At 45.4% G+C, this 24595-nt stretch overlaps 2 protein-coding genes across 3 annotated transcripts in view; one reads left to right on the top strand and one right to left on the bottom strand.

Moving 5' to 3' along the window:
* Positions 1–3231, top strand: part of UBAP1 (ubiquitin associated protein 1) — a 38307-nt gene extending 35076 nt beyond the window's left edge. Inside the window, exon 7 of one of the 2 annotated variants that reach the window (XM_084832800.1) lies at positions 654–3231. In XM_084832800.1, the coding sequence (XP_084688926.1) occupies positions 654–794 (141 nt within the window). In that variant the 3' untranslated portion in view covers positions 795–3231. Of the gene's footprint in view, positions 1–445 lie in introns of both variants that reach the window. The other variant, XM_084832801.1, reaches the window with a different exon arrangement.
* A 2022-nt stretch (positions 3232–5253) lies between these two features.
* KIF24 (kinesin family member 24) overlaps positions 5254–24595 on the bottom strand; it is a 46650-nt gene continuing 27308 nt past the window's right edge. Inside the window, exons 7-13 of the mRNA XM_084832799.1 lie at positions 22271–22392; positions 21122–21227; positions 19273–19344; positions 14511–14620; positions 8888–11239; positions 8208–8301; positions 5254–5673 (exon numbers count right to left, since the gene is read on the bottom strand). Coding sequence (XP_084688925.1) covers positions 5533–5673; positions 8208–8301; positions 8888–11239; positions 14511–14620; positions 19273–19344; positions 21122–21227; positions 22271–22392 — 2997 coding nt within the window. The 3' untranslated portion in view covers positions 5254–5532. The remainder of the gene's footprint in view (positions 5674–8207; positions 8302–8887; positions 11240–14510; positions 14621–19272; positions 19345–21121; positions 21228–22270; positions 22393–24595) is intronic.

Below are 24595 nucleotides of genomic sequence, written 5' to 3'. Positions count from 1 at the left end.
GTGACACTTTTGTTGCTTCAACTGTATTGGCTATCAATATGTTTCTGGGCTCAATTCAAAGGGCTGGTGCTAACCTTTAAAGTCCTAAACAGATTGGGAATAGAATATCTAAAAAGATTGGCTCCCCTCATATGAACCCGCCTGATCCTTTAAGGTCATCTGGAGAGGCCCTCCTGTGTGTTCCACCTTCATCTGACATACGCTTGGTAGGAACACAAGGGTCTGCCTTCTTTGTGGCAGGGCCCAGGTTGTCCAACTCCCTGACCCAGGAGATTTGTCTAGCTCCTGCTATGTCATGTCTTCTCTGCCTTTTGAAGATGTAATCGTTTAGGCAGGCATCGAATCTCAGCTAGCTGCTTAGCCTCTTTTCTGCTACCTATTTTACTGTTGAGTTCTTCATTGATTTGATTCATTGTACTGAATGTCTTTTAATTCCTTTTGTTAGCTGCCTTGGGCACCTTGTGGCACAAAAGTGGGATACGAATTCTGATATAAACATATCTTGGAAGCTATCGTGTGAGGCTCTGTGCGCTTGATGGCTGTTCCTTAGTGGAAGGCTTGTTTTGTCCATCCAGAGGCTCAGTGGGATCAAAGTTATCTGTCTTCCAGATGCTCTTAATGGTGTCCCCTGCCTTTTTCCTTTTTTTTTTCAGACAACAGAACTTCTCCAGCTAATGAGTAAGTTTAAAGAAATGGGATTTGAATTGACAGACATTAAAGAGGTATTATTATTACACAACAATGACCAGGACAATGCACTGGAAGATCTAATGACCCGGGCAGGAGCCAGTTGAAGAGTGCGTAGAGGAGCACGCACCTTGCCCAGCCAACCACACCCTTGCCATCATCATGTGGCTCTCTCTGCAGGAGTGGGAAGGAGAACACCCCGAGGATTCTGCCTTTCCAGGATGCTGACAAAGCTGGGAGAGCTGCTCTGTTGGCACACATCACTCCAGTACGCCGTTCCACCGGAGAGAGCCCAGTCTGCTTTTTTCAATTAAAGTTTAAGTGTCCTTTCCTAAGTTCCATTTTTTGTGTGTTGGCTCGGCCATGGACTCTTGACTGGAGCTGTACATAGTCAGGCCAGGCTAGTTGTATTCAACCCCCTCCCCCAACTCTTGCACTGGACTCGGTCAAAGAAGTATCAGCCTGGCTCTGAAATGAACAGTGCTTTGGTTCCTTGAAGCTGCTTTCATTTGTGCATCTGCTTGTACTGAAGCGTTGACTCTTGGTCAAGATTAACAGAAGTCTACCTTTTAGTGCAATGGAATTTCAGTTTTATTCAGTGGAGGTGGGGGGGGAGTCTTTGGTTGAAGGTTAGTGTGTAACTTAGTGCAACACTGGTTCAGCAACTGCCGCTGTGCATACTGAAAAGCTGTACTACTTTTTCTGGTGTTTTGGCCCTGGCTGTCCACTCTTGCCAGTGTTTAAGTAGATAAAACTAGGTTTTCAGAACAGGTACAGGAAAGCTGTGAACCCTACTTGGGCCCCTCGCCCACTGGCTGGTTTCTAAATCTTGGGGAAGAGACTGCACTCTGCCATCCCCACACTGGTAGGTTTTCTATTTCAGCAGAGGCTCTTCTGAGAAATCAGCTGATCGTCAGTTTAAAGTACAGTGTGAAATTGGAAGTCTTCTATTTCATGCACTTTCTTTTTAATATTCACTTCATTGGTTCCATTTTTTCACACTGCCATAGTTACATTAATCTAGTAATAGGATTCAGGCTTTTGGTTTGGTTTTGATAGTTAAAAAAGTGTATTATGTTGTACATGGTTAAAGATCTAAATACATAAAATATAAGCAGTCTTGATGATCTTTGAAGTAATTTGCTAAGTATTTTGGTTCTGCAGAAAGAGATCCTAATAAAACCTTAAAATGTGGCTTGTGGTGTCCTGGTCTAGGGGTTTAATAGGGAAAAGAAATTCCTCAATTTGAAATTGTAACTGCTAATTAAATTCCTCATTATAACCAAATAATCTTTTGTAACTTCCCTGAGAATCCAGGCTTGGGGGAAAATTGTAACTCTCTCCTTAGCGTGTTGAAGGCAGTCCTGCAGTGGTGTCTTACACTGTCTTCACGCATTCCTCAGCAAACACAGCAGAAATATTTTTTAGTTACTCTGGATCGTGAGGCCTCCTACGACTAGGCCACAAAAGTATTTCAGCAACTTATTTGCTTAGATCTTCAAGAGTTGAAGAGTCAGCAACTTCTACAAGATCACCATCTCCTGTATCCTTCACCCTAAGATAAGGGATCATGGACACAGCAGCAGGGTTGATCTCTGGAGTTCATAATTTAATACAGAAGCATGCTGAGCTATGAATGACCCAAGATAAACAGCACAGTGTCTGGCTGAAGCAACACAGCATCTTGTGACTGGAACACTGGCTTTGTGGTTTGAACATTGGCGTGGGGTTAAAATTTATTAAGTCACTTCAAGTAAAGAACTAAACTTCATATATCAATTACCATCCCTATCTACAGTATTTGTCACCTGCTAACAAGCCCTGAAGTTCAATCAAGAGCAGTCCTGGGAGTGTGATCACATTTTTTTCATGCCTGAGGTCTAGTACAACTTAACCACTAAAAAAAAAAGCCCTCACCACTTCTTAGTCACTTCCTGTGCTTGGCTTACCACTTCTTTCCTAATGAGAGCAACTTGGCTCTAATGGTAGGATCCCTTCCTCCAACAGCTTCCATATTTTATTACCGAAAGGAACAGGTTCTGCTGGCAGAACCAGTCAGTTTATGCTCAGCTGTGTCACGTCATGCAGAGAAATCAAGTGATCTTCCTGCATCTGTGTACCAGGCCTGTGTCATGGGCTGAGTCTGCACCTACAGAAGGTGTACTATACGAACAGAATAGAGGGAAACGTTTACCACCCACTGTGTGTGCGTTGGCATAAAAGGCTGCCCACATTCCAACCTCCGAGGGGCCAATGCTGCTGGACAATCGCTTCCATGAGTTGTGATCGGGGTTACGTGAAGCTGTCGGCCTCATATGTGACTCTAGCTGGAGGCTGCTTCTGGCCCTGTTGCGCATCAGCATCCTGGTTTCTGAGCTGCTACTTACTGCTGATCCCTTCTCTTCCCAACTGAATCAAACCTGGATTACATTAGATCTGAATACTTAATTTTACACAAGTTAGACTTCTGTGTATTTTTAATTGAAGTAATTTCAGCAAAACATTCGGTATAAAAGTGGCATGCATATTAAAACTCTAACTGAATTCACTTTAATTTACAAGTTTGCATAACTACTTGACCCAAATGCACCTTCTCAAATAAGGCACTTTCAGAAGCATTTTCATGTATTACTGCAATGTTGCTCACCCAGCTTCTCAACCACTTTGCTAATTAAGATGTATCATACACTGAAGAACAGGAGTGGTGTCCATGCAAAGTTTGTACATATTCGCTGTACTCAGAAGAGCCCTTAAAAGTTGGGGATAATTGCTGTGTACATATGGTCCTTTCTTTCAAGGAGAGGCCAATGGCAGCCAAAGAGCTATTGCTTCTTTTAATATGCTGCAGCTGCTTTGTGCTTGTGTGAGTGAAAGGGTGTGTGTGTTACAGTAAGGATGATAGCGCTGTGACTCCTGCATTGCTGTGCAGTCGCAAAGGTGAAGCAAGAACAGAATGTGTGTGTGGGGGGGGGGGTCCTTCTTGCTCACCGAGACTAGACTGGCCTCTTGCCACGTGGGGGCTGATGCTACTCCATGACTGGGCTCGTGTGATCACAGAGGGAGAATAAGCCATGGTGGCTTATTCTCCCTTCCAGTGCATGCTGGTTGTGAGCCACCTAATTAGCATAATTGCCCTCACTGGGCACACGTCATCATGACATCCGGACCTGGTGAGGGTGGGTGACAGGTGGGTTACAAACCGCCCTGAAGCCCTAGAACAAGCCATAGGTGTCAAGGTGGTTTGTAAACCACCCCATCTACCCACCCTTGCCAGGCTCTGCCTGGCCAGGGTAATTATGCTAATTAGGAAGCTCACAACCTGCATGCGCATGGAGGGAAAATAAGCCACAGTGGCTTATTTTCCTTCTGTGATCATGCGCACCCACGGCACCTGCATAAGGGCATGGATGGAGTCTGGAGTCACTGGACTGTACAGATGTTTGAGTGATGAGCTCTTAAGTGGGTTTTTTTAAAGGAAAGTACACTCAATTACATCTCTAGATGTGTTCAAATTAGCAGAAGCTGATTAAGGTTAGAACTGTTCTTTTAATGAGTACAAAGCCCACCCTTCTTAAATTGCAAAATGACAAGCTAAATCTCAACTCCGGAAGGTGCTCTTCCCTTGAGGCAGGGGACGAGACAACTCAAACTGGCTACAGTGGTGTGTGGCACTTTGCTATCCAAGATGTGCAAGACTGTTTACTCTTCTAATGTGCAACATCTACACTTCTGCATGTCTGACTACCATTTTCTCTTTATACATAGAGCTGGGTTCAAATGATCGCAGGGGAAACAATGCTGTGTGGGTTGTTTCTCTTGCCCCCACGCATGCCTACCATTTGCTTAGTTACCCATGCTGCATCGTGGGTTGCCGTGTTGTCCAAACCCAGCATGCGGTGGCAGAGCACGTGGCTTGTAGGGTTAGAAGCCATCCCACAGGGGAGGGGGAAACGACCCATAATGTGTTGCGGCCTATGTGTCTTCCAAAGTCTCTTACACACAGTGTCTTGGAGTCTGACTGCGTGAATATTGTTGGGAATATTGATGGGAAAGAGCCCCATCCTCTCCAGTCAGCTAACTGCATATCTGCAAAACTACTGCCCAAATCCCTTGCTTCCTTGTTGCAATGTTGCCATAAACCACGTATTCTCTGCTTTGTGCCATAGGCAGGTTCCTCTCGAGTGGCATGTAGGATAGCTCTGGTGACTTGATGAGGCTACTTGTCTCTGTCAAATGTCCTCCTTAGAAATCCCGTCTAGTGAGGCAAGACAGCACCAATTTCACAGGGCGGGTAAGCCCATGTTTACTACAGTCACATAAAGCCTTCAGGTAGTAGGCACCCTAGCTTCCCACTTTACAGCTCATACACCCTAATCTGGCCTTCTCCAACCTGATGCCTGCCAGATCAGGCCCACTGGCTCACCTGAAAGCTTCAGTCACTTCAGAAGCCCAGCGGTGCAGGGGCTTGTGTTACTTTGGTGGCAGCCGGCATCTCTCCTTTTTCAAAGTACGTTACCGCGGAACAAGGCTAGTGCTAGTTTGGGTTGGGTTTTTTGCAGTACCAAGACTGGCCACTGAAGTGAAAAGCTGCTGGGAAGATCACTGCAGAGAGCCACCACTTTTACCACTGTGGGTGAGAGTTTGGGAAAGTGTGAACATGAATGCCACAGTTCATAGGCTGCTTGCATTTCAGCTGAGTTTCTTCATCTAAAATTAACCCCTGAAATCTTTTCCTAAAAAATACCAAGTACAAGGCCCAAACTTCTGAAGTTGTTGCTGGCTTGAGAGGCTGACCCCTGAGGGCTGCACACTTCAGGGCTGTGCTGCTTCATTGCTATTTCATGGCTAAGTTGTGGAAGTTGTCGGCAGCGCCGTCCCACTCGAAGGAGTTGCTAAGAAGGGCTGCAGTTGGGTTTGCATTCTTTGGATGCATTTGGATTTCAACATCAGTATTGCGTCTAGTTTCATCACAAAGTCCTCAAAGTCCTAATAGTGGAAAATCAAAGATGGGTGGTGGTGAAGACCAAGAGATGTGAGGGATATTTGACATGCAAGAAAAAAAAGTATTTTGTTCTGTTGCAATTAAAGGTGCCAGGCAATTCACAAACTCTGGCCCTTGGTTCATTTGTCAATTTTACAAATCAGGAATGTAACTGGAGAAACTTTTCCCAATTAAATATCCGATTTCTGGCAGAATACCTGCGTTGAAATCATGTTTCACTCTTGAGTGCTTTGGGGATTATCTGTTTAGAGGAACACTTTGTCCCTCTCTCAGGGAGCAATCCTATCTAGATAGGCGGCCGCCTCTGAATTCGGAGGTGACCACCAAAGCAAAACAGGAGAAGCACAGAGGGGATTGTTCCCTCCGTGTTCCTCCTGCCCTGCTTTTTCTGCTAGACAGCCGATTGCTGCTATCTAGCCACAGGAGCATGGAGCGGGGAAGGAGGCTACTGTACAGCACATTGGATGTGTCATACAGTCTAGCCGCTGTCTAGCGGCCATAGGATTGCTCCCTTAGTCACTTGAGCCCAATGATATCAATGGGCTTAATCACACACCCCTGCACTGAAGTGTGATTGTTATGTCAAACCAAACATCAAGGTGGACTTTTCAAGGAAGATCTGTGATCAAGAAATGAATTTGGTGGTTTGTGTTTCCAATTCTTCTTAAAGGAGTCCACATGGATTTTTAGTTCCAACATTACTATTACTTTGTGTGCCATTCTGAGTAAACAATCCCAAAACTCATCATAAGAGGAAATAACTTATAGCCAGCTCTGGCATAATTATAGCTTACTCAGAACTGAGGCCAGTAGAGACACAAAAACTTAAAATAAGCCAATGCAACTCCACCCAAGCAATCCAAGTTTTGCATTCAGGAGAAACTGTGCCAATGGCTACTCATTTAGTTTAGTTTACAATTTCTTTTGGTTGTTGCTGAATGTGCAATAGGCTGTTGGTGATAGAGGGTGAGGAGAGAAGTTGTGTAGAAAGGGCCCAGAAGCTCCTTTTTTTCCCTCTGTTGCCCTCAAAGTCCTGTCCAAAAGCCACTCTATGGTGCTGAACTGGCTAGGCAAATATTTGCAGGATTTCCTCAATCCTCCTCAAGAAGCTGAGATTCGCATGATTTTGACTTCTGTGGCCAATAACAAATTCTGTAGCTTTTCTATGCATGCATCAGTGTCATTTGCAAGTAACTCACAGGTGAATTAAGCTATCAAGCATTTTTATAAAATTAAGAACCTTAGTAACTGAAAGTACGAAGAGAAACACTGTCCTGGAACAAGTCATGCCAAACAACTGCCCAGAAAATGATGAAGAAGGATGAGAAGGGTGGGTCAAATGGTTGGATAATCAGGGCTGGTTTACATCTCAAGACTTTTTAAATTTAGGATTATCTAAAATGTTCTTAGATTTCCAGTTACATGGGCAAACACCATTCTGCAACTTGGAGGGATGAGTGTACGAATTTTAATTGACTTATATTAGACAGCAGCACAATTATAGGAATGTAATAAAAACACTACTGGTATTTAAGCAGAAAAGTGGTGGATTGTGGCACAAGTATTTGTAGGCAATGGCTGACCCCCTTCAAATGTGTGAAGTGGATGCAAAGGCTCCTTGCCCCAAACATTTATGTTGCCTACTAAAGGCTCATGCAAAGAGAAACCAGCTCTTCCCCAGTGTCTCAAAGCTCCTCACCTTTTTGCTGCTCCAGCACTAACACATCCATTCTTTAGGGGCCGGGCTTAATGATGGTTCATACGAAGGATCTTGCCTAAAGGTGCAGAACCTCCGCCCTCCTGCAAGGTAACCCTGGAGAGTTCTGCACGGTGTGCTGAAAGTCAGATGTTTTAGAGCAGGACCTCTTTCAGCCTGAGGGCCACATTCCGTCTCAGAGACATTCCAGAGGTGGGTGTGGCCAAAGGCAAAATGTGCGGGACCCAAATACCAACAGCATCAGCATATCTTAGCTGAAAGCTCTTACCACCGGCAATGGACCTCAGGAGAGGCGTTTCAGTCTTTCAGAATGGGGGAAAACTGCACAAAAGCCAGGAAGCCACCCGACGATTGGTGGGTGGGAAAGGGGGCGTGGCAATCTGGGGAACCCAGGAGGGCTGGATTTGGCACCCCTGCTTTGGAAACTGCCTCTCCCCACTATGCACCTTTGAAGACTCTAAGGATTCTACCCAAGAGCTTTTCTTTGGGGCTGGTAATTCCCTACTGCTGCCAGGGAGCTCTTTGTCTTTCTCTCTGGACTTTCCCATGTGCATTCACTTCGCCGACAATCGGGAGAAGGAGCCGGACTGCCCTTTCAGGCTGGTTTCTGCTTCCATGTGGAGGGGGTTCAACCTCATGGATGTCAACATTGTGTATGTCATTCTTTTCTTGAAGCAACTCCCTCCATGTCCCAGAATCCCCTGCACATGGTGCACAGCTTCGCAGTCTAAATAATAATGTATGATCCATGGAGAAAAACCCAACTTCAGGGGCTTTTGAAAAATGCACAGAAACACTCACCAGGGTTGACATCCTGCGGATCAAACTCTCTTCCTGAAAACACAGGCCTGCCATTTCGTCCAGCTGTTCCCGATGGATTTGGAGCACAAATTGCCTAATGAGTACAATTAAAAATATAAATAACCCTGCTAACAAGTCCTCAGCATTACTTGCTGCAGGCCCCTTTGGCAACTATTAGATTTGGCCTGCAGAGGCGAGCCACCTGTCCAGCTTTCCAGGAGCCTTCTATGGCCACCCTGGCAAATTTTTTCTGGGCAAAGGGAGAACTGAGGAAAAGTGACAGTACGTACGTAGCACTTAGTGTCTGAGCATTCGAGGCATTTCATTCACATTCTCAGTCATTCTTACAGCAACCCTGTGTTACGAGGATATCGGTACAGACCCACACTACAGATGGGAGGTGGAGGCTCAGAAGCAAGGGCTTGCATTACGCTTTCCAGCAGAGGCAAAATGTAAGCTAGGAGCGTCTTACTCCACAGCTCAGCAATTGCCCTGCTCTTTCTAAAGTGTCCTGGCTACGAAAGTGTGAGTGGAAAGTGCTCTCCACAAGGGACAGGATGCAGCCTCTTGACCGACCCAGTGGCCTAGATATTTCCCATCAGCTGCCAACCACTGGAAATGAGCAACGGTGTGTTTGCAAATTTGGGGGAGGGGGGAGAAGAAGAATCCAGAAAACTCACCTTTCCAATGCATCCTTATATGGGACTGAGCAATCAGATAAATCCAGCTGACCACAAGCATTCCATGAGTTCTTGGGAATCCTGATGCTCATCCCCTTGGAGTCCACCCCTGGATCCTGTTCTGCAACGTCAGGAGTGTGTGTAAACATGTCCTGAGTAAGTTTGTTTTTAAGGAGCCCCATTTCTTCACTGTTGAATGTCAAACTGAATGCTTCCTGTGAATGGCCAAGCTCCAGTTTCCTGAATGCCAAGCTGGGCTGCAATGGGATGCTCTCCACAGAGGACTCCTTGTTTCCTGCCTTATCAGAGATGGACAATGTACTTGAAATGAAAGACTTTTCCACCATATCAATATGTTTGAGTAGTGTCATGGGCTTGGAGCCATCTTCTTCACTCAAGCTGAATTGCCCCGAACAGCCCGATGAGGCAATCACAGTTGCTTCAGTGTCAGCATCATAATGTGGGCTCATCACATATTCACTGAACTGGAGGTTACTAAGAAGCAAACTGCCCTCCTCTTCTGTGCATGGAGAAAGGAGATCTACTGGGCCTGCATCTCCAGTAGAGTATCCACAAACACAACCATGAAGTTCACGCAAGGCTGACGCAACTCCCAAAGGAGAAGAGACCTTTGGACTGTGACAAGACTGTGAAAGCCACTTGGGCTTGGTTTCTGGGGAAAGCGCCTGGCCAGCATTTCTTTTCCAATGATCCCTTTCATGAACATTGGATGTAGGGGATGCTTTATTTCCACAAAACTGTCTGGTGTCCTCATAATCCCATTGCTTTCTGGAGCTAATGGACTTCCTTTCTGTTGTCATCATCTCCTCCTCCTCCTGCAGAGCCTTTCCTTCCCACTGGTGGGAATGGTCTTCCTCTGGAGTGTTTCTTGTCTCTGCATCAAGGAGGGACACAGTCAAAGGGGTCATCACTCCAGCAGCAAAGTCCATTGAACAATCCTGAGGTCCACAAAGGTCTGTTCCTTTTTGGAGACACTTTCCCCCTGCAATTCCTGAAAGTGGAGCATATCCGCCTTTGATAGAGCCTTCTGTCAAGCCCTGGGCTGTGGAAACTGTGGATCCCAACATGTGGACAAAAGGTGGACTTTGTGTTGTCTTTTCTAGCACAGAACAGTGCTCATCACTTGGAGGTACATCTGTACTTTTGGACTGCTTTTGCCCAACAAGCGATTCTTTGGTGCTTATCCTGTTACAACCAATGTTGTCATCTTGGGAGCAATAAGGCTTCTCTGGCATGTCATTTTGTGGAGAGGAATTGAGTGCTGAGGTTTCCTCTGTGGTCCAGTCAGATTGACTCTTTGTGTTTTCTTCACAGCTAGCAGCCTCCTTTACCCTTGGCAAGGCTACCCCTTTATTCTCAAGCTTGGAAAAGAGCTCTTGTCCACTCTGGACTTCCCGACCATCGGTCCCACACTCTCTCTGATGGAGGAAAAACGAACCCTCGTTGCATTCCCTTTGAGCTTCTGCCTGGGTCTTCCGCTGGCTGGGTCCAGGAGAGAAGGAGTCCTCGCTGAAGTCACTATCATCCAGTTCCTCCAGCTGCATTGTCTCATCACGGTACAGAGGGGACCCGAGAGTCTGGCAAGGGGGCTCGTGCTTCACCTGGATCTCCTGAGGCTTGTACTGGGCTAAAAACCTCTCCAGAGGTTGGTAGTTCAGCTTCTGCTGCAGAATGGGAGGCTGTTGGAATTGCTGATGGTAAAGGCGAAGGTGTTGCTCCCTGTCTTTTTGGTGTGGCGGGAGACTTGTCCAGGCTGCAGCACACTGCTCAGCAAACAGTCTCCCACCTTCATGACACACACCGCCCGTCATGTGGGCTGACGGGCGGTGTGTGTCACCAAGGGGAAAATCAGCTCTAGAAATGAGCTGTTTCCTCACAGGCTGCACTTTCAGGCACTTGACCCGCTGCCAATCTCCTTGGCCACCTTCTTTCTTGGCCACAAAGTCCTTCCCAATGTGCGTCTTCTCAGAATGCAGTGTTGGGTCCTCTGGCCTTGTCTTGGCTGGTGGTCCTGCCCTCAGAACTCCTTTAAGTGGGCTGGTGCGGCCAAGCCACTGAGCACCTAAATGCCCTTTGCGGGCCTGTCCTTTTGGGGTAGAAGCGAAAGGGGGGTGCACTGGTTGAAACAGCGACGAAGATGCCTTCATCCTTGACAAAGCCATGGGAATTGGGGGACGCTGCAACCCCAGCTTTACTTTCTTAGGAGAACTCTTTTCCCCAGCTTGCGCACAAGGAGAACTCTGGATGCGTTTGGGAGACATGCTTCCTGTTGTCCGCCGTCTGTTCACAACAGGTGTACAACATTTCATCCCTCTCTTCAACTCTTTCACTCTAGGAATGAAAAGCCATGCATTATTTGTTTTAAAGATCTCTAGGCCACCTTTTAGGACAAAACCCTCTCTAGGCAGCTTACATAAAAAGGATAAAACATAATTCTAATAAATCTTATTAGCTTTTAACAAGCTTAAAATAGCACATAAATCATTTCAAAAGCCAGCATTCATATTAATTTAAACAAGTAACAAATTGGTAGCTAAAAATAGCAAACAATCCAATATCAACAATCCAATAGAAACAGCAAACAATCCATTACTAGGCAAACAAATGCTTTTAGATAGTGTCCATCTTTTATCAGTAGTTAACCCCTAGCATCAGATGTGTTATCTTGTTGCAGTCCTTACAGCAACTGTGTACGACTGGTCAGTAGCTTATCTCCATTCTGTGGCTACCTGGTGAGTCCACAGTAGAGAGGAGATTCTGAACCAGGAACTTCCCCATTTGTAGCTCAGCCTTTCAGCCACTGCACTTCTCCTATTAAGCGGGTTGCTTATCCTGGTGCAAATCCATCTGAACCAGTGGTGCTACACTAGCAGGAGTAACTCCCTTAAATCTTATCTACAGAAGTGTGTGTGTGTGTGTGTGTGTGTGTAAAATCTCTGCAACTTGCCCAGAGAACTTTGGCTATTGGGCGGTACAGAAATGTAGTGAATGAATGAAATGAATACATGTGGAGTCCAGATGACCTACTTCGACTCCTGCCAGATTTCTTCATCAGTTTTGTGAAACACAATCCCTTCTGTGAAATTTCTTTCATAGGAAGCTGTTCACGGAAGCATAAACCACAGAACGGAGTGCACAGCATGTGGGGTGGTGGGAGGGGACACTTAATCAGGGTCCAGGGAGTGGCTGCTTAGTTTGTACATCTTGAGGAAAGAAACTGAGACTACATTAGAGACTATGCTGGAGGATCCTGATGCAAACTTCCTTCCTTCCATCTATGTATCCATTTGGGATGTCCAGATCTTATAAGATTGGCTGGAGATTATCATAAATGGAGTTAGAAAAGAGAAAGCAAGATTATCAAATGCTGCTGGTATTAGCAGGCTCTCATCTAGGAGAGAGAGCGCGCGCACTAGTACAGGGACTTCTAGGACTTGTCATGTGAGAGCTCTGCCAAGAACTACAAAACCCAGAGTTCCTTAGTTCCTGCTGGCATTTCCTATGCACAACTAGACGTAGCCAACAATAGATTATATCCAATGTCACGCTAATGGAAAAGAGTCGGTGCTGTTCTGCTAACACAGGAGGGGATGGTGTGGCCTTCCAGATGATGCCAGGCTGCAGCTCTCAACATCCCTCCTCACTGGTTATGCTGGCTAGGGCTGATGGGAGTTGCAGCCCAGCAACATCTGGAGGACCACACGTTCCCCACCACTGCACCAGTGGTTGCACAACCGCTAGCAGAACTAGCAAGCAACGTCTATCCCAGCAAAGTCATACTGAGTTGTGCAATGTCTTCTGGAACAGGTTGTGCAACAGCTTGCACAAGTGGAATACAAGGACTGGGTTTGACACTTGCACAAGTATGAAAATGGGGTTTCTGCAAGTGGCAGAAGCTTTGCACTAGTGGAATGACACCACTGGATACAGTCCAATGTGTATAGCATCTGGCTAGCAGCAGGAGAAAGCAAAGCACTGTGGTAGTCAGGGGCATGTGATGCCAGGGACAATAGGAGCTAGCTCTGCAGTTCAGATTTACAGGCCTCAGAACAGAAATGAGTTAGGCCTCCAGGCTCCAGAGTGCATAGAAGAACCGGCACTAGATTCCAGTGACAGGGAGGGCCCTTGTCACTTGAGTGTAATGAATATACACACATGCCATAGTGTCAAGTCTGGCTATAAATACAAATGAAGCAGCCAGAAGTGTAAGGCGATTAAACAAAGGGACTGGAAGCTAAAGGACACCAAGCGAGCCTCCAATTCCTTGAAACAGGCAAGATCTTTTGTGTGTGGTACAGGGTCGGGGGGGCTGTGTTCCAGGTTTGTAGTGGGCATAGAGAACTGATGCTTCTGTATTGAGGAAGGGACCAGCTACCTCCCCCAAATGAAAGGCAGAACCACTTCTATCAAAACAACAAGAAGTTGTATCCCTTAGAGAGCAAACTTAATTTGAAGAGCTCTCCATCAAACCAAGTAAGAGAGGACTTGCAGGGAAAATCTATTTATGAGTAATGCTGCAATTAGTTCATTGTTTTCTCAGGAAGAAAGGGGAAAGGAATTTAGCAATAGAAGTATCCATGGATTTGTGGGTGTGAATACGGGCACATGTTCCAAAGGCAATGAATGTCCTAAAGATGTATTATCAGTATCCACCGCCTATAAATTGAAATTGATCTATCCAGTATCACAAAATCATTGTTGGTATTGTGGAGAAGCGCATACATTTGCATATTTATTAGAAACATTAAGACATTTTAGAAACTGCTATTGATATACATTAAGCAAATTACCAGCTACAAAGTCCAAGGGACCTTCTTGCTCATTGTGTGAAAAAGGTCTGTGGGGTACAGCAGTCCCCAAGTCTAATCTAAACGCACTCTTCCACTGCTGTTCTCTGACCCACCCACCCCCACCCTGTCACACAGAATGCCATCCAAGCAGCATGGCTAAAAAAAACAAACCCTGGAGGATTTCTATCACTATGGGATTTATAACAACAATCCACTGTCATGCTCAAGCAAGGAGCAAGGCTGAGTTAAGCAGAGTGATCTATCTAGAAACAGGCACTCCACTGGTTATTTGAATCCACTGGCTAAAGACAGAGTCTAACAAATAAAACAATTCTGAAGCCTCGGATAAATGTTTGCACTGCATTTATGTTCATGTTTATGGACAGCAGCCCAGCTCTACAGAAACCTTTATTATGGTGCACTTCATGGAAATTCAAGCGAGGCTAGCAATGTTGATGTTCCTGACAGATTGTGCCATTTATCCTGTTTCCTCTGTAAGAAGCCTGTAGAGGAAGTAGGTCAGGGAAGAGATCGCTATCCAAGCCACGCTGGCAGAAGAGGGCTTTAAGCCATGCTTCCTAGGAGCAGCAGCACATTAATTGAAACCAGAGGGACAGAAAGACTCAGTCCTTTGCCCTCCCTTGGCATCAAGTAAAAGCTTGAGATTCGAGCCAGTGACACACTGTCTTGTAAGTGAAGCTTCTTAGGCAACAGATGCCTAGCTGAGGAAGTCACCTCTGCGTTATAACCCCCCAACATTTAACCTTTCCTGGCTCACTCTCTTCCCGTTTCAAACCAGGTCTGCTGCTTACCTGTCAGCATATCGCAAGGTATTTAAGGTGTGCTCCGTTGCAATGTGGCTGGGTGAGACATTGGCTATCATGCACGTCTTGGAATTGCCAACAAAAGAATCTTTTAGGACCTTGAATGAGGAGGGAAGGAAAGCACACTTTAAGCTCTTTGGCATAAGAGACATTTTTAAAATAATTGTTGCCTTGGGAAGAGGCTGGATATAAAATGAACTAAATAAAATAATGAAAGGAATCACTTTCAAAAAGTTCAACTATATACGGTCACCAGCAACAATATTTGGCTTCTATTGACTTTTTAAAAACCTAGTACAGCATCTAAATTATCTCCAGAGTTGTTAACTAGGTACACAAGGCGGCCTAGTTTCTCTCTGTTTTCCACCAATAAAGGAGTCAGTGGACTTTATCCAGGATGGAGGCAGTTTTGAGTAACGGCTCGATTTAATACTTTCAAAAACTGGGAGATCAAACTTTTTGGCCTCTCTTGCTCTCAACAGTCCTTGGAGCAACTCCAGGTGATACCTGGAACCATCACATCACCTGCTAGAGCCTTATTTGAATGTCCTCCTCTCCCATTTCATCTCAAGACAGTGGTCATGCAGACACCATGACTTCAACATCACCCCCTACTTTTCCCCCACTGCCCAACCTGCTTTTTGTAATATATTGCCTGATAAAGAGATTTGGGTATCTCAAAAGTGTGCACATTTTGGTGACCTTTTGATTGGCCCAATAAAGGTATTACACTAATATGGATTTTTGATTTTTTTATGGCCACCACTGTTACCTCTGATTTCTGCTATGATCCTATTTTTGAGGAGCTTAGTGCACTGTTATTTCTGAGATGTGCCCCTTGACTCGAGAATCTCCATTTTGTTCCAGAACGTTGGCTAAGCAAGGGCTGAGGATCAACCAGGCAAATAAGTTGACATTTATACTTGCTGTCCTCTAACTTAGCCAAATCGCTAGGAGCAACCCTTGCTGGTACACAAAGCATGGGAACTCCAGAACTTGCAGGTGTGTTTCTGATTGCCAACTCACTATTCTAGCCAGGCTACACAAGGTATATTCTGAATTGGCCAATTCAGAGCCCTGGCAGGAAAGGCACTCCATTCATAAAATGTGTTGTTGTTGTTGTTCAGTTGTTAAGTCGTATCCGACACTTCGTGAACCCATGGACCATAGCACGCCAGGCCTTCCTGTTCTGAGCTCTCTCCCAGACTGTGCTCAAGTTCATATTCATCGCATCGGTGATGCTATCTAGCCATCTCATCCTCTGCTGTCCCCTTCTCCTTTTGCCTTCAATCTTTCCCAGCATCAGGGTCTTTTCCAGGGAGTTTTCTCTTCGCATTAGGTGGCCAAAATATTGGAGCTTCAGCTTCACTATCTGTCCTTCCAATGAGCACTCAGGGTTGTTTTCTTTTAGGATTGACTGATTTGACCTCCTTGCAGTCCAGGGGACTCGTAAGGGTCTTCTCCAGCACCACAGTTCAAAAGCATCAGTTCTTCGGCACTCAGCCTTCCTTATAGTCCAGCTCTCACAACCATACATTACTACTGGGAAAACCATAGCTTTGATTAGACGGACCTTTGTCAGCAAGGTGATGTCTCTGCTTCCTACTATGCTGTCTAAGTTTGCCATAGCTTTCCTCCCAAGGAGCAAGCGTCTTTTAATTTCATGGCTACAGTCACCGTCTGTGGTGATCTTGGAGCCCAAGAAAGTAAAATCTGTCCCTGCTTCCATTTCTTCCCCTTCTATATGCCAGGAAGTGATGGGGCCAGATGCCATGATCTTCGTTTTTTTAATGTTGAGTTTCAAACCAGCTTTTGCACTCTCCACTTCCACCCTCAACAAGAGGCTCTTTAGAGCCTCTTCGCTTTCTGCCATTAGGGTAGTATCGTCTGCGTATCTGAGGTTGTGGATAATTCTCCCGGCAATCTTAATTCCGACCTGTGATTCATCCAACCCGGCGCTTCTCATGATGTACTGGGCATATAAGTTAAATAAGCAGGGCGACAATATGCAGCCTTGTCGTACTCCTTTCCCAATTTTGAACCAATCGGTTGTTCCATGTCTGGTTCTTACGGTTGCTTCTTGACCCTCGTACAGGTTTCTCAGGAGACAGCTAAGGTGGTCTGGTACTGCCATCTCTTTCAGAATTTGCCACAGTTTGTTGTGATCCACACAATCAAAGGCTTTAGCATAGTCAATGAAGCAGAAATAGAAGTTTTTCTGGAATTCTCTTGCTTTATCCATGATCCAGCGAATGCTGGAGATTTGATCTCTAGTTCCTCTGCCGCTTCGGAACCCAGCTTGTACTTCTGGTAGTTCTCGGTTCACATGCTGCTGAAACCTTGTAGCTTGTAGGATTTTGAGCATCACCTTGCTGGCATGTGAAATGAGCGCAATTGTACGGTCGTTTGAACACTCTTTGGCATTGCCCTTCATTGGAACTGGAATGTAAACTGACCTTTTCCAGTCTTGTGGCCACTGTTGAGTGTTCCAAATTTGTTGGCACATTGAGTGCGGCACTTTAACAGCATCATTTTTTAGGATTTCATAAAATGCTACCATCACCAATAAACACACTCGTTGTCGTCTACAGCCATCAGGGATAGGAACTCCCACCCAACATTTTCACAGGGCTCCTATCGCAACACAGAATACCCTTACCATTTTGAACATGGAATGCCTTGTGCACCAAGGGTAAAGGGCCAACTCAGCTGAGCTGACAATTCAATTTTGCAAGCCATACCAAAGGTTAAGAGCAACCTAGAACTCCTTTTGTTCTTGCATAAAAATTATTCCACAGTAGCCCATGGCTTTAAAAACAATGCCCAACAGGAAACCAGTGGGTTCATCACCTTAACTTCCAAATCAGTTCACCTTGCACCAAGAAGCCAGTCACTTCTAGTTTTAACTCAGTAAGGAGGGTTCATCTGAGAACCCAGGGTTGGTTTGCTCATGTTTGCTGCAGCATGCCAGGCTCATGGGGACTTAATACAGTGTACCAGCATTCAGTCCCTCCATCACAGCCTGTGTCTTCATGAGAATGAAAACAACCCGACTGCTTTCATAGAGGCAGCGGGATTTGTTCCCACCATTATTTCATGAACCCCAACCCCTGCAGCCCTAATATCCGGTCCCCATGTGATGAACTCGTAGATCACCACAAACATTTAGGGAAGACCCTCCTTAGACCCCTTTTCCTCTGAAACAGGTAAATATCTGCAATTTACCTTTCTTTCTTTCTTTCTTTCTTTCTTTCTTTCTTTCTTTCTTTCTTTCTTTCTTTCTCTTCCCAATTTCTATCAAATCTCCATGCTAAGCCCCACATTGCACAACAGTATAATTGGGTTCACACAACACAATAACCCACACTCAAGGGTTGAATGTGGGTTGAGTGTGGGTAGTCATTGAACAGTGGGTTGTTGCTGAAACGTGGGTTATTGTGTTGTCTGAATCCAGTGACTATAACAAACCACGGTTTGTTAACCACAAACAATCCTCAGTTCACAATCCAACAACAACCCATGGGTTCTCTTCATGGCAAGTCTACGCATATTGGTTGCTATAAGTGTGCTCTTGCGCACTTGCAAAAGACAGACAAAAAGAATAAAAAATTATACCCCCATCTGTGCAATTTTGAGGCACTGAAAACAAAAAGGTGGCAAACAAGTGACAGTCTGTCCAAAGTTCCGCTTCGGCATTGGAGCAGTCACTGGCAAGGGAAGCTGGAGGTGGCACTGGTGAGATCGCGAAGAGCAACATGGGTTTTTTTGCCACTCTTGCCAAGTGGCTCTGTAGCTGATGCCGGCAACCCACAATAAAATTGCTCGCTCGGGTTCAGATGACATGACAACCAAGCATTGTTATGAACAACCCATGTGTTCTCAGAGTGGCTTGTTTGAGAAAATTAAACTACCCCGAGGAGAACATAGCAGGTTTGGACGACACGACAATCCACTATGGCCCATGGTGGAGTGTCGTGCAAACCCAGACTCTGTCTGCTTCCTAATTTTATGTGTCTAGTGTGATAGTTGCCAGTCCAAGCTTAACTGGGTTAACCTAGCCAATTTCTCCATTCTGCATCAGAGCCATATATTTGGTCATCTCACATATTCTGTAACAAAGCCGATGTTCTTTGTTTTACACTTTAGCCTGTGTTCGGTAGCTAAAAGCCCCTGGTATAAGTGTAAAGTGTTAGTTCTCTGTGGTTCACCTTGACTCTAGGTACAAGATTTATATTTACATGTGTTGGTCAATTAAACATGTACACTCGAGTACTTGGCGCAATGCGGTAACAGTGCCCTGTACTGTATTATTTATTATGACATTACTATCCCACCGTCTTCCAAGGAGCTCATGGTTCCCCTCCCCCATTTCATCCTCACAACAACACTGTGAAGGAGGTTAGGCTGAAAAAGAGGGACTAGCTCAAGGGGCACTTCATAGTTGAGTGGAGATCTGAACCCGGGTCTCCTTGGCCCTAGTCTGACACTCCACCCAGTATACTTTTGGCTTCAGCAGGATTCCTAGGATGTGAACCATCTGATTTTCTAAGTCCTCCTCCCTCATGAAAAGATGTTTCACTTCCATGGAAAACCTACTGAGTTTTCTGATCATTTTATTTTACAGCAACTTAAACCCATCCGGTTTTTTTGTTCCCCCTCCCAACCTAGGGTAGGGTAAGCAGTTATATTGCTTCTTTAAAGCAGCCCTTGGGACATTTGAAAAATGCCCTGGTATCAGCCAGTGTTTTACCTGAGTCAGTTTGCTTTGCCTGAAGGGAGTGTGAGCATGTTCCTGATCCAACGCTCGGATGCACTCTTTCAGCTAGAGAAAGAAAATGGTGGCATCACACACAGCAGTTGTAACAATGCCAGCACACAGCAGTGTAAGACAGGGCTGTTTTCTCACAAGAACACACTTATCTCTAGAGAAGAGACTGCCAAAGTGTCAGATGGGCCTCAAAAATTAGAGGCCCGGTGTTAGCTCTTCCCTGCCTCTGTCCGAGATTGCTTTGACTGGGCCAGAAATTAGAATACCAGCCCTTGTTAGTTGCCCCAGTGGTCATGTGCCCTGACAACTATGTTTTCTTCCCCAAGGGTTTTGTTGGGAGTTTTTTTTTCAAGTTAAAGGTCCCTGTAATCCAGCTGCTCTTATTTCATTTGAACTGGTTAAAAAAACAAGGGCAAGAGTACAGGTTGCCAGCTCTCCTTCTTTTCGTTAAACCTAGTGAGATTTTTCTTGTCTCAAGAAAGCCCATGATAGCAGAGTGTGAGGATACCTTCTCTCCCGAGGGCTTGAGTAGGCAACCTGATGCTCTCCAGATGTTTTGAACTACAACTCCTACAACCCCCAACCATTGGCCTTGCTGGCTGGAGCTTATGGGAATTGTAGTCCAAAACATCTGGGGGGCACCAGGTTGCCTACCCCTGCTCTGAGTGAACATATGGAGCTGCCTTCTATAAAGGCAGACCACTGGTCCATCTAGCGCAGTTTCCTCTGACCAGCAGTAGCTTTTCAAGGTTGCAGGCAGGGGTCTCCCTCGTCACCTGCTTTTTTCCCTCACCATCATCTGTTTAAGGCTATCAACAGCTACTAGTTAGACTATATATTATCTCCAATACCAGAGGCAACATGACTCTGTATACCAGTTTCTGAGGACCATGAGCAGGAGGGTACTATTGCATTCATGGCCTATTGTGGGCTTCCTGACCTCATTTTTGGCATCCTCTGGGTCAAAGAGAGAGAGAAAGCGGCACCCAGTAACAGCAGAAAGCACGACTGCCTCACTTTACATGGATGAGCACTTTGCCCAGCTGCAGGCCACCACTGAAAAATTGCCAAAGGAGGGGGTCTGTTTGCAGCCTGCTGTGAAGTTTGGGGGGCATTTTGGCTAACCTTTAAATTCTTAGCCTCAGAATTCTGCAACAGCACCCAGACCTCATGTTGTACTTCACTAAACAGAAGCAGCCCCATGCAATATTCCCATCCCAGATACAATTCCACTTCCCAAAAAGTCATTTTGCCTTATACAGGGTAAACGTAGTATCAGTATAAACACTCCTGGCGAAAGAGACCGACCACACAGCACTGGGCTAGTTAGTTACCAAATTTATAACAACAACAACAACAAGTACAGCTGTGCAAATTGATTTACAATTATACACAATCAGCCAGAATTTCAAAGCAACTATATCAGTTATGCTGGTCTATTTAACAACAACTCTAACTGATTGTGTATAACTGTAAACCAACTGGCGCAACTGCACTTGTAATTATTACTACTATAAAACTGGTAACCAACTGGCCCAGTGCTGTGTTGTAGGTCTCTTTCACCAGGCATGTTTATATTGATCCTGCTATTTGGGGACCTCCTCCTTTTTGTTTTGTTTAGTTATGCGCGGTAAAGCCATTGGCCCATCTACTTCAGTACTGTCTACACTGACTGGCAGCAGCTCTCCAGGGTTTCAGACCCAAGCCTTTCCCAGCCTTACCTAGAGATGCTAGGGACTGCATCTGTGACCATTTGCATGCAAACATGTGCTTTAACACTGAGCTCCAACCCTTCAAACAGTCTCAAAGAAGTACACTTTACACCACTTACAGCTAGAAGACTTTGATTTATTTCTGCCCCTTCCATTTTTGTCTGTCTATCAGAGTCTCTGGCATCAGCTGCTCGTTCGCTGCCAGCCAGATCAATAAATGATATCCTGGAAAAACAAAATGAATTATGTTAAGTATATCCTGCCCTTCCTCTGATGGGTCCTGAGTGAGATTTAGCCTCAACAACCCTGTGAGGTAAGCTTGGCTAAAAAGTTGTGGTTTGCTCAAAGCTGCTTAGGGTGCAATCCTATTGATTGCGACCTCAATGCTCATAAGCCTCCAAATTTGGAGGCTTACGAGTATCCAATGCAGAGTGGGAGGCACAGCAGAGGCGATCCTCACCTCTGCCATGCTTCCCACTCTGCATTTCAGCTAGATGGGCTTTTTCACTCAGCTAGCTGGGGCATCTTGGAGCGGGAGGGAAGGAGGCTGGAGAGGCCTCGGGACACTGCGTAAGCCAGACTCTTCAGTCCTCTCCCTGCCCACCGGAACGTCTCCTTTATGTCCTTCCGAGGTCACTTTTGCGACCTTGGAGAGGCAGCTGGTGCAGTTCTCTCCATGCTGGCTGCAAGGGGGAGGGGAGCATAGATTCCTGGGTCCATGCTTGGAGCACTGTCTCTAGCCTCAGAACCAGGAATTCAAAGCATCCCATGGCTCCCCAGAGACTGTCTAGGGGGCATAGGATTGCTCCCTTAAGTAAGCCTCAGAGCAAAGTATTTTTATACCACCCTTCAACTCAAGATTTCCACGATGGTTTACAATAACTAATAAAAACACAATAAAAACAATCACTTAATGGGAAGAAAAATACATCAGATGTTAAAAATCTGAAAAAAAATTAAAAAGCTGTTGCCTGACACCTAATGATGTGAAGTAAAATGTGGTTTGACTGTGCAGTTTCAAGTGTTCCTGGAGATGGCTTAACAGTGTGGAAACAAACCATGTGGTCGTTATAAATTCACGTGGAAATGACTTGTCATGTTGAACAACTGCCATGCAGAGGCCATTTCAAGCAGTTTCCACATGCTGGGTACATTGTGAGAAAAAGCCCACAAGGCTTCTGTGTGACAGGTTCCTGTAGCCTCAGAGGCACAAGGGAGTTGGTAAGTCCAACTACCTCACCCCAAGCTTCAAACTCTTAATTGCTCACCTTCCAAACACTCTGTTTGCTGTGTCTTTAATCTGAATCTGGATAATGGCATGGGAACGGGAGGAATCTGAATTGACTCCAGTTGCCCCTGTACTGCGCTCCTTCCCTCCTTTGAGAATCACCTGGGGAAAAACCAGAGGAGCAAAATAAATGCATTTTTACACATGCCCAAGTTATTCACAATCTCACAAATGGAAGGAATCAAAAAGACAACTTTGTCCAACTCCCTGCTCCAAAGGCAGGGCTATCTATCGGTCCGACACAGGTCAAGCTAAAGAATCCCAACCACAGAGTAAACAACAGGTACACCAGAAGAAGCACTTAAGATAGGAAGCAGCAGCAGAAGATTAATGCAAACCACATACAACTGGGGGAAGAGGCAAGGAGGAAAATGCCTGCCCAGAGTCACAAACTAATCTGACCCATTCCTTTCCAAACCCCAATACAGAGATCAGTCAGACCCCGAGCAAGAGCAGAACGCCTCCCAACACAAGGCCCCTAGTTGTGGCAGTTCTCCAAGTTCCAGATGACTCAAACAAGCAAGCTGCTCCACACAAGTTCAGAGAGAGGCAAAATCATCCAATCTTCAACTCCACCCTATTCTCCTTTGCTGCCCTTGCTACTGGAACTCTGTACCTTCCCCCAGGGGTATTTAACAGCCTGATAAAAACTCTTCACTCAGGTGCTTCCTAACTGATTCTGAACATCTGCCGTTCCATTGGATTCCCTTTTCCCTGTGAGTCTCTGGTGTGTTTACACCATCTTGCTCCTTCCACACTATTCTGCTTTAAAAATCATTCTCCACCCAACGTCTTTTTGATTTAAATGCCTGTCACTTTGCAAAATATTAGGCAGCGGGGGAGTAATAGCTAAATGGCAGACACAATTTTGATTTGTAAGTTTTCCTGTAATTATCATCAACAGTTAAGACACACATTGCCATAAAAACAAGAGGTAGATTTGTAAAGCTAAGCATTTGTTGAGTCCTCATCACCACTACAAGTCCTTTCCTATGGCTCATTTATCACTTCTTATGACTACCTGTAAAACACGTTCAAAACCTGCCCATGTGGAACAAATACACTGTGGAAATGAACACAGCAAAGTATCTTTTGTGAAGACTGTAGGTGAGCTGAACAATTTCGCCTCCCCAAATGCGTGTTGTAATAACACTGAAGTGTTTAGCGAGCCAGAAAGCAAAGAGGCATGCAAGCAGTTCAGTGTAATATGAAATGTCAGTTTGCCCATCTGTCTCCATACCCAACAGTAAAGGAAACACTGCCAAAGCAAACAGCAAGGCTGAAATAACCCATGGAAATTAGAGTTCCTGATCAACATAACAGACCAAGGAACAGAAGCCAGGGCAGAGACCCTCATGCTTAGAATTTTGCAGAAATCTTACAGAGAGCGGATTGACAATCCTGCGATTTCATGGCTGAGCAAGGACTTGAACTCAAATATCTCAGGTCCAGGGCCATTATTCTAAACACGGAGGCTAAATCCAAACTAGCAAGAGCAGTCTTCTGCTCAAGCGATTAAACTTCCCCTTTCTCTCCTTCCCCACGCACATTCTAAATCTGCTCCCGAGGGCTGCCTAACCCTCCAAAGTGGGGGTGGGGGCAGGGGCTGCAGGGAGAAGGGAGATCCATTCCACCAGCAGTTTCTGTTCTGCTGGCAGACAGTCAGAGCTGGATACAACCTGCTATGTACAGCCTGTTTCAACTCTCTGAAGTTGGAGAAAAGACTCAACCCAAACAGACTGGGCAAAGCGGGGAGCGGGGGGTGGGCTGGGGTGGAGAAGCAACTGCACTGTTTTCTTTGCACTGAAAGCTGCTTATTATTCACCTGGAGCAGGAGGAACAAGGTAGAGCACAACAGGACACGTGACCCTAAACAAACAAACCTTCAAAATGTTAACTCCAAATATAGAACCCCTGACAGAAATGATTTAAAATGTCACTAAATGGGTCCAGAGATCATGAGATAAGGAAGGACAGTTTAAATAATATATTGTCATGCCTCAATATTATTCAGTATTACTGCATCCAGTACTAGGTATCACAGTTAAAAAAGGATATTGATCATAGAATCGTAGAATAGTAGGACTGGAAAGGGCCTACAAGACCATCAAGTCTTGAAGGCCCCTTCCAACCCACTGCTTAGTGCAGGAGTCCAAGTCAGAGCATCCTTGACAGATGGCTGTCCAGCTTCATCTTGAATGCCTCCAGTGTGGGAGAGCCCACTACTTCCCAAGGTAATAGGTTCCACTGTCGTATTGCTCTGCCAGGAAGCTTTTCCTGATGTTCAGCAGATGACACAAAATTG

This window comes from Heloderma suspectum, chromosome 2, assembly GCF_057233095.1.
Source record: "Heloderma suspectum isolate Gila_16-S chromosome 2, 16-S_ref, whole genome shotgun sequence".
Taxonomy (NCBI): domain Eukaryota; kingdom Metazoa; phylum Chordata; class Lepidosauria; order Squamata; family Helodermatidae; genus Heloderma; species Heloderma suspectum.
The sequence above is the reverse complement of the archived record's forward strand: the minus strand, read 5'-3'. Positions and strand labels throughout refer to the sequence as shown.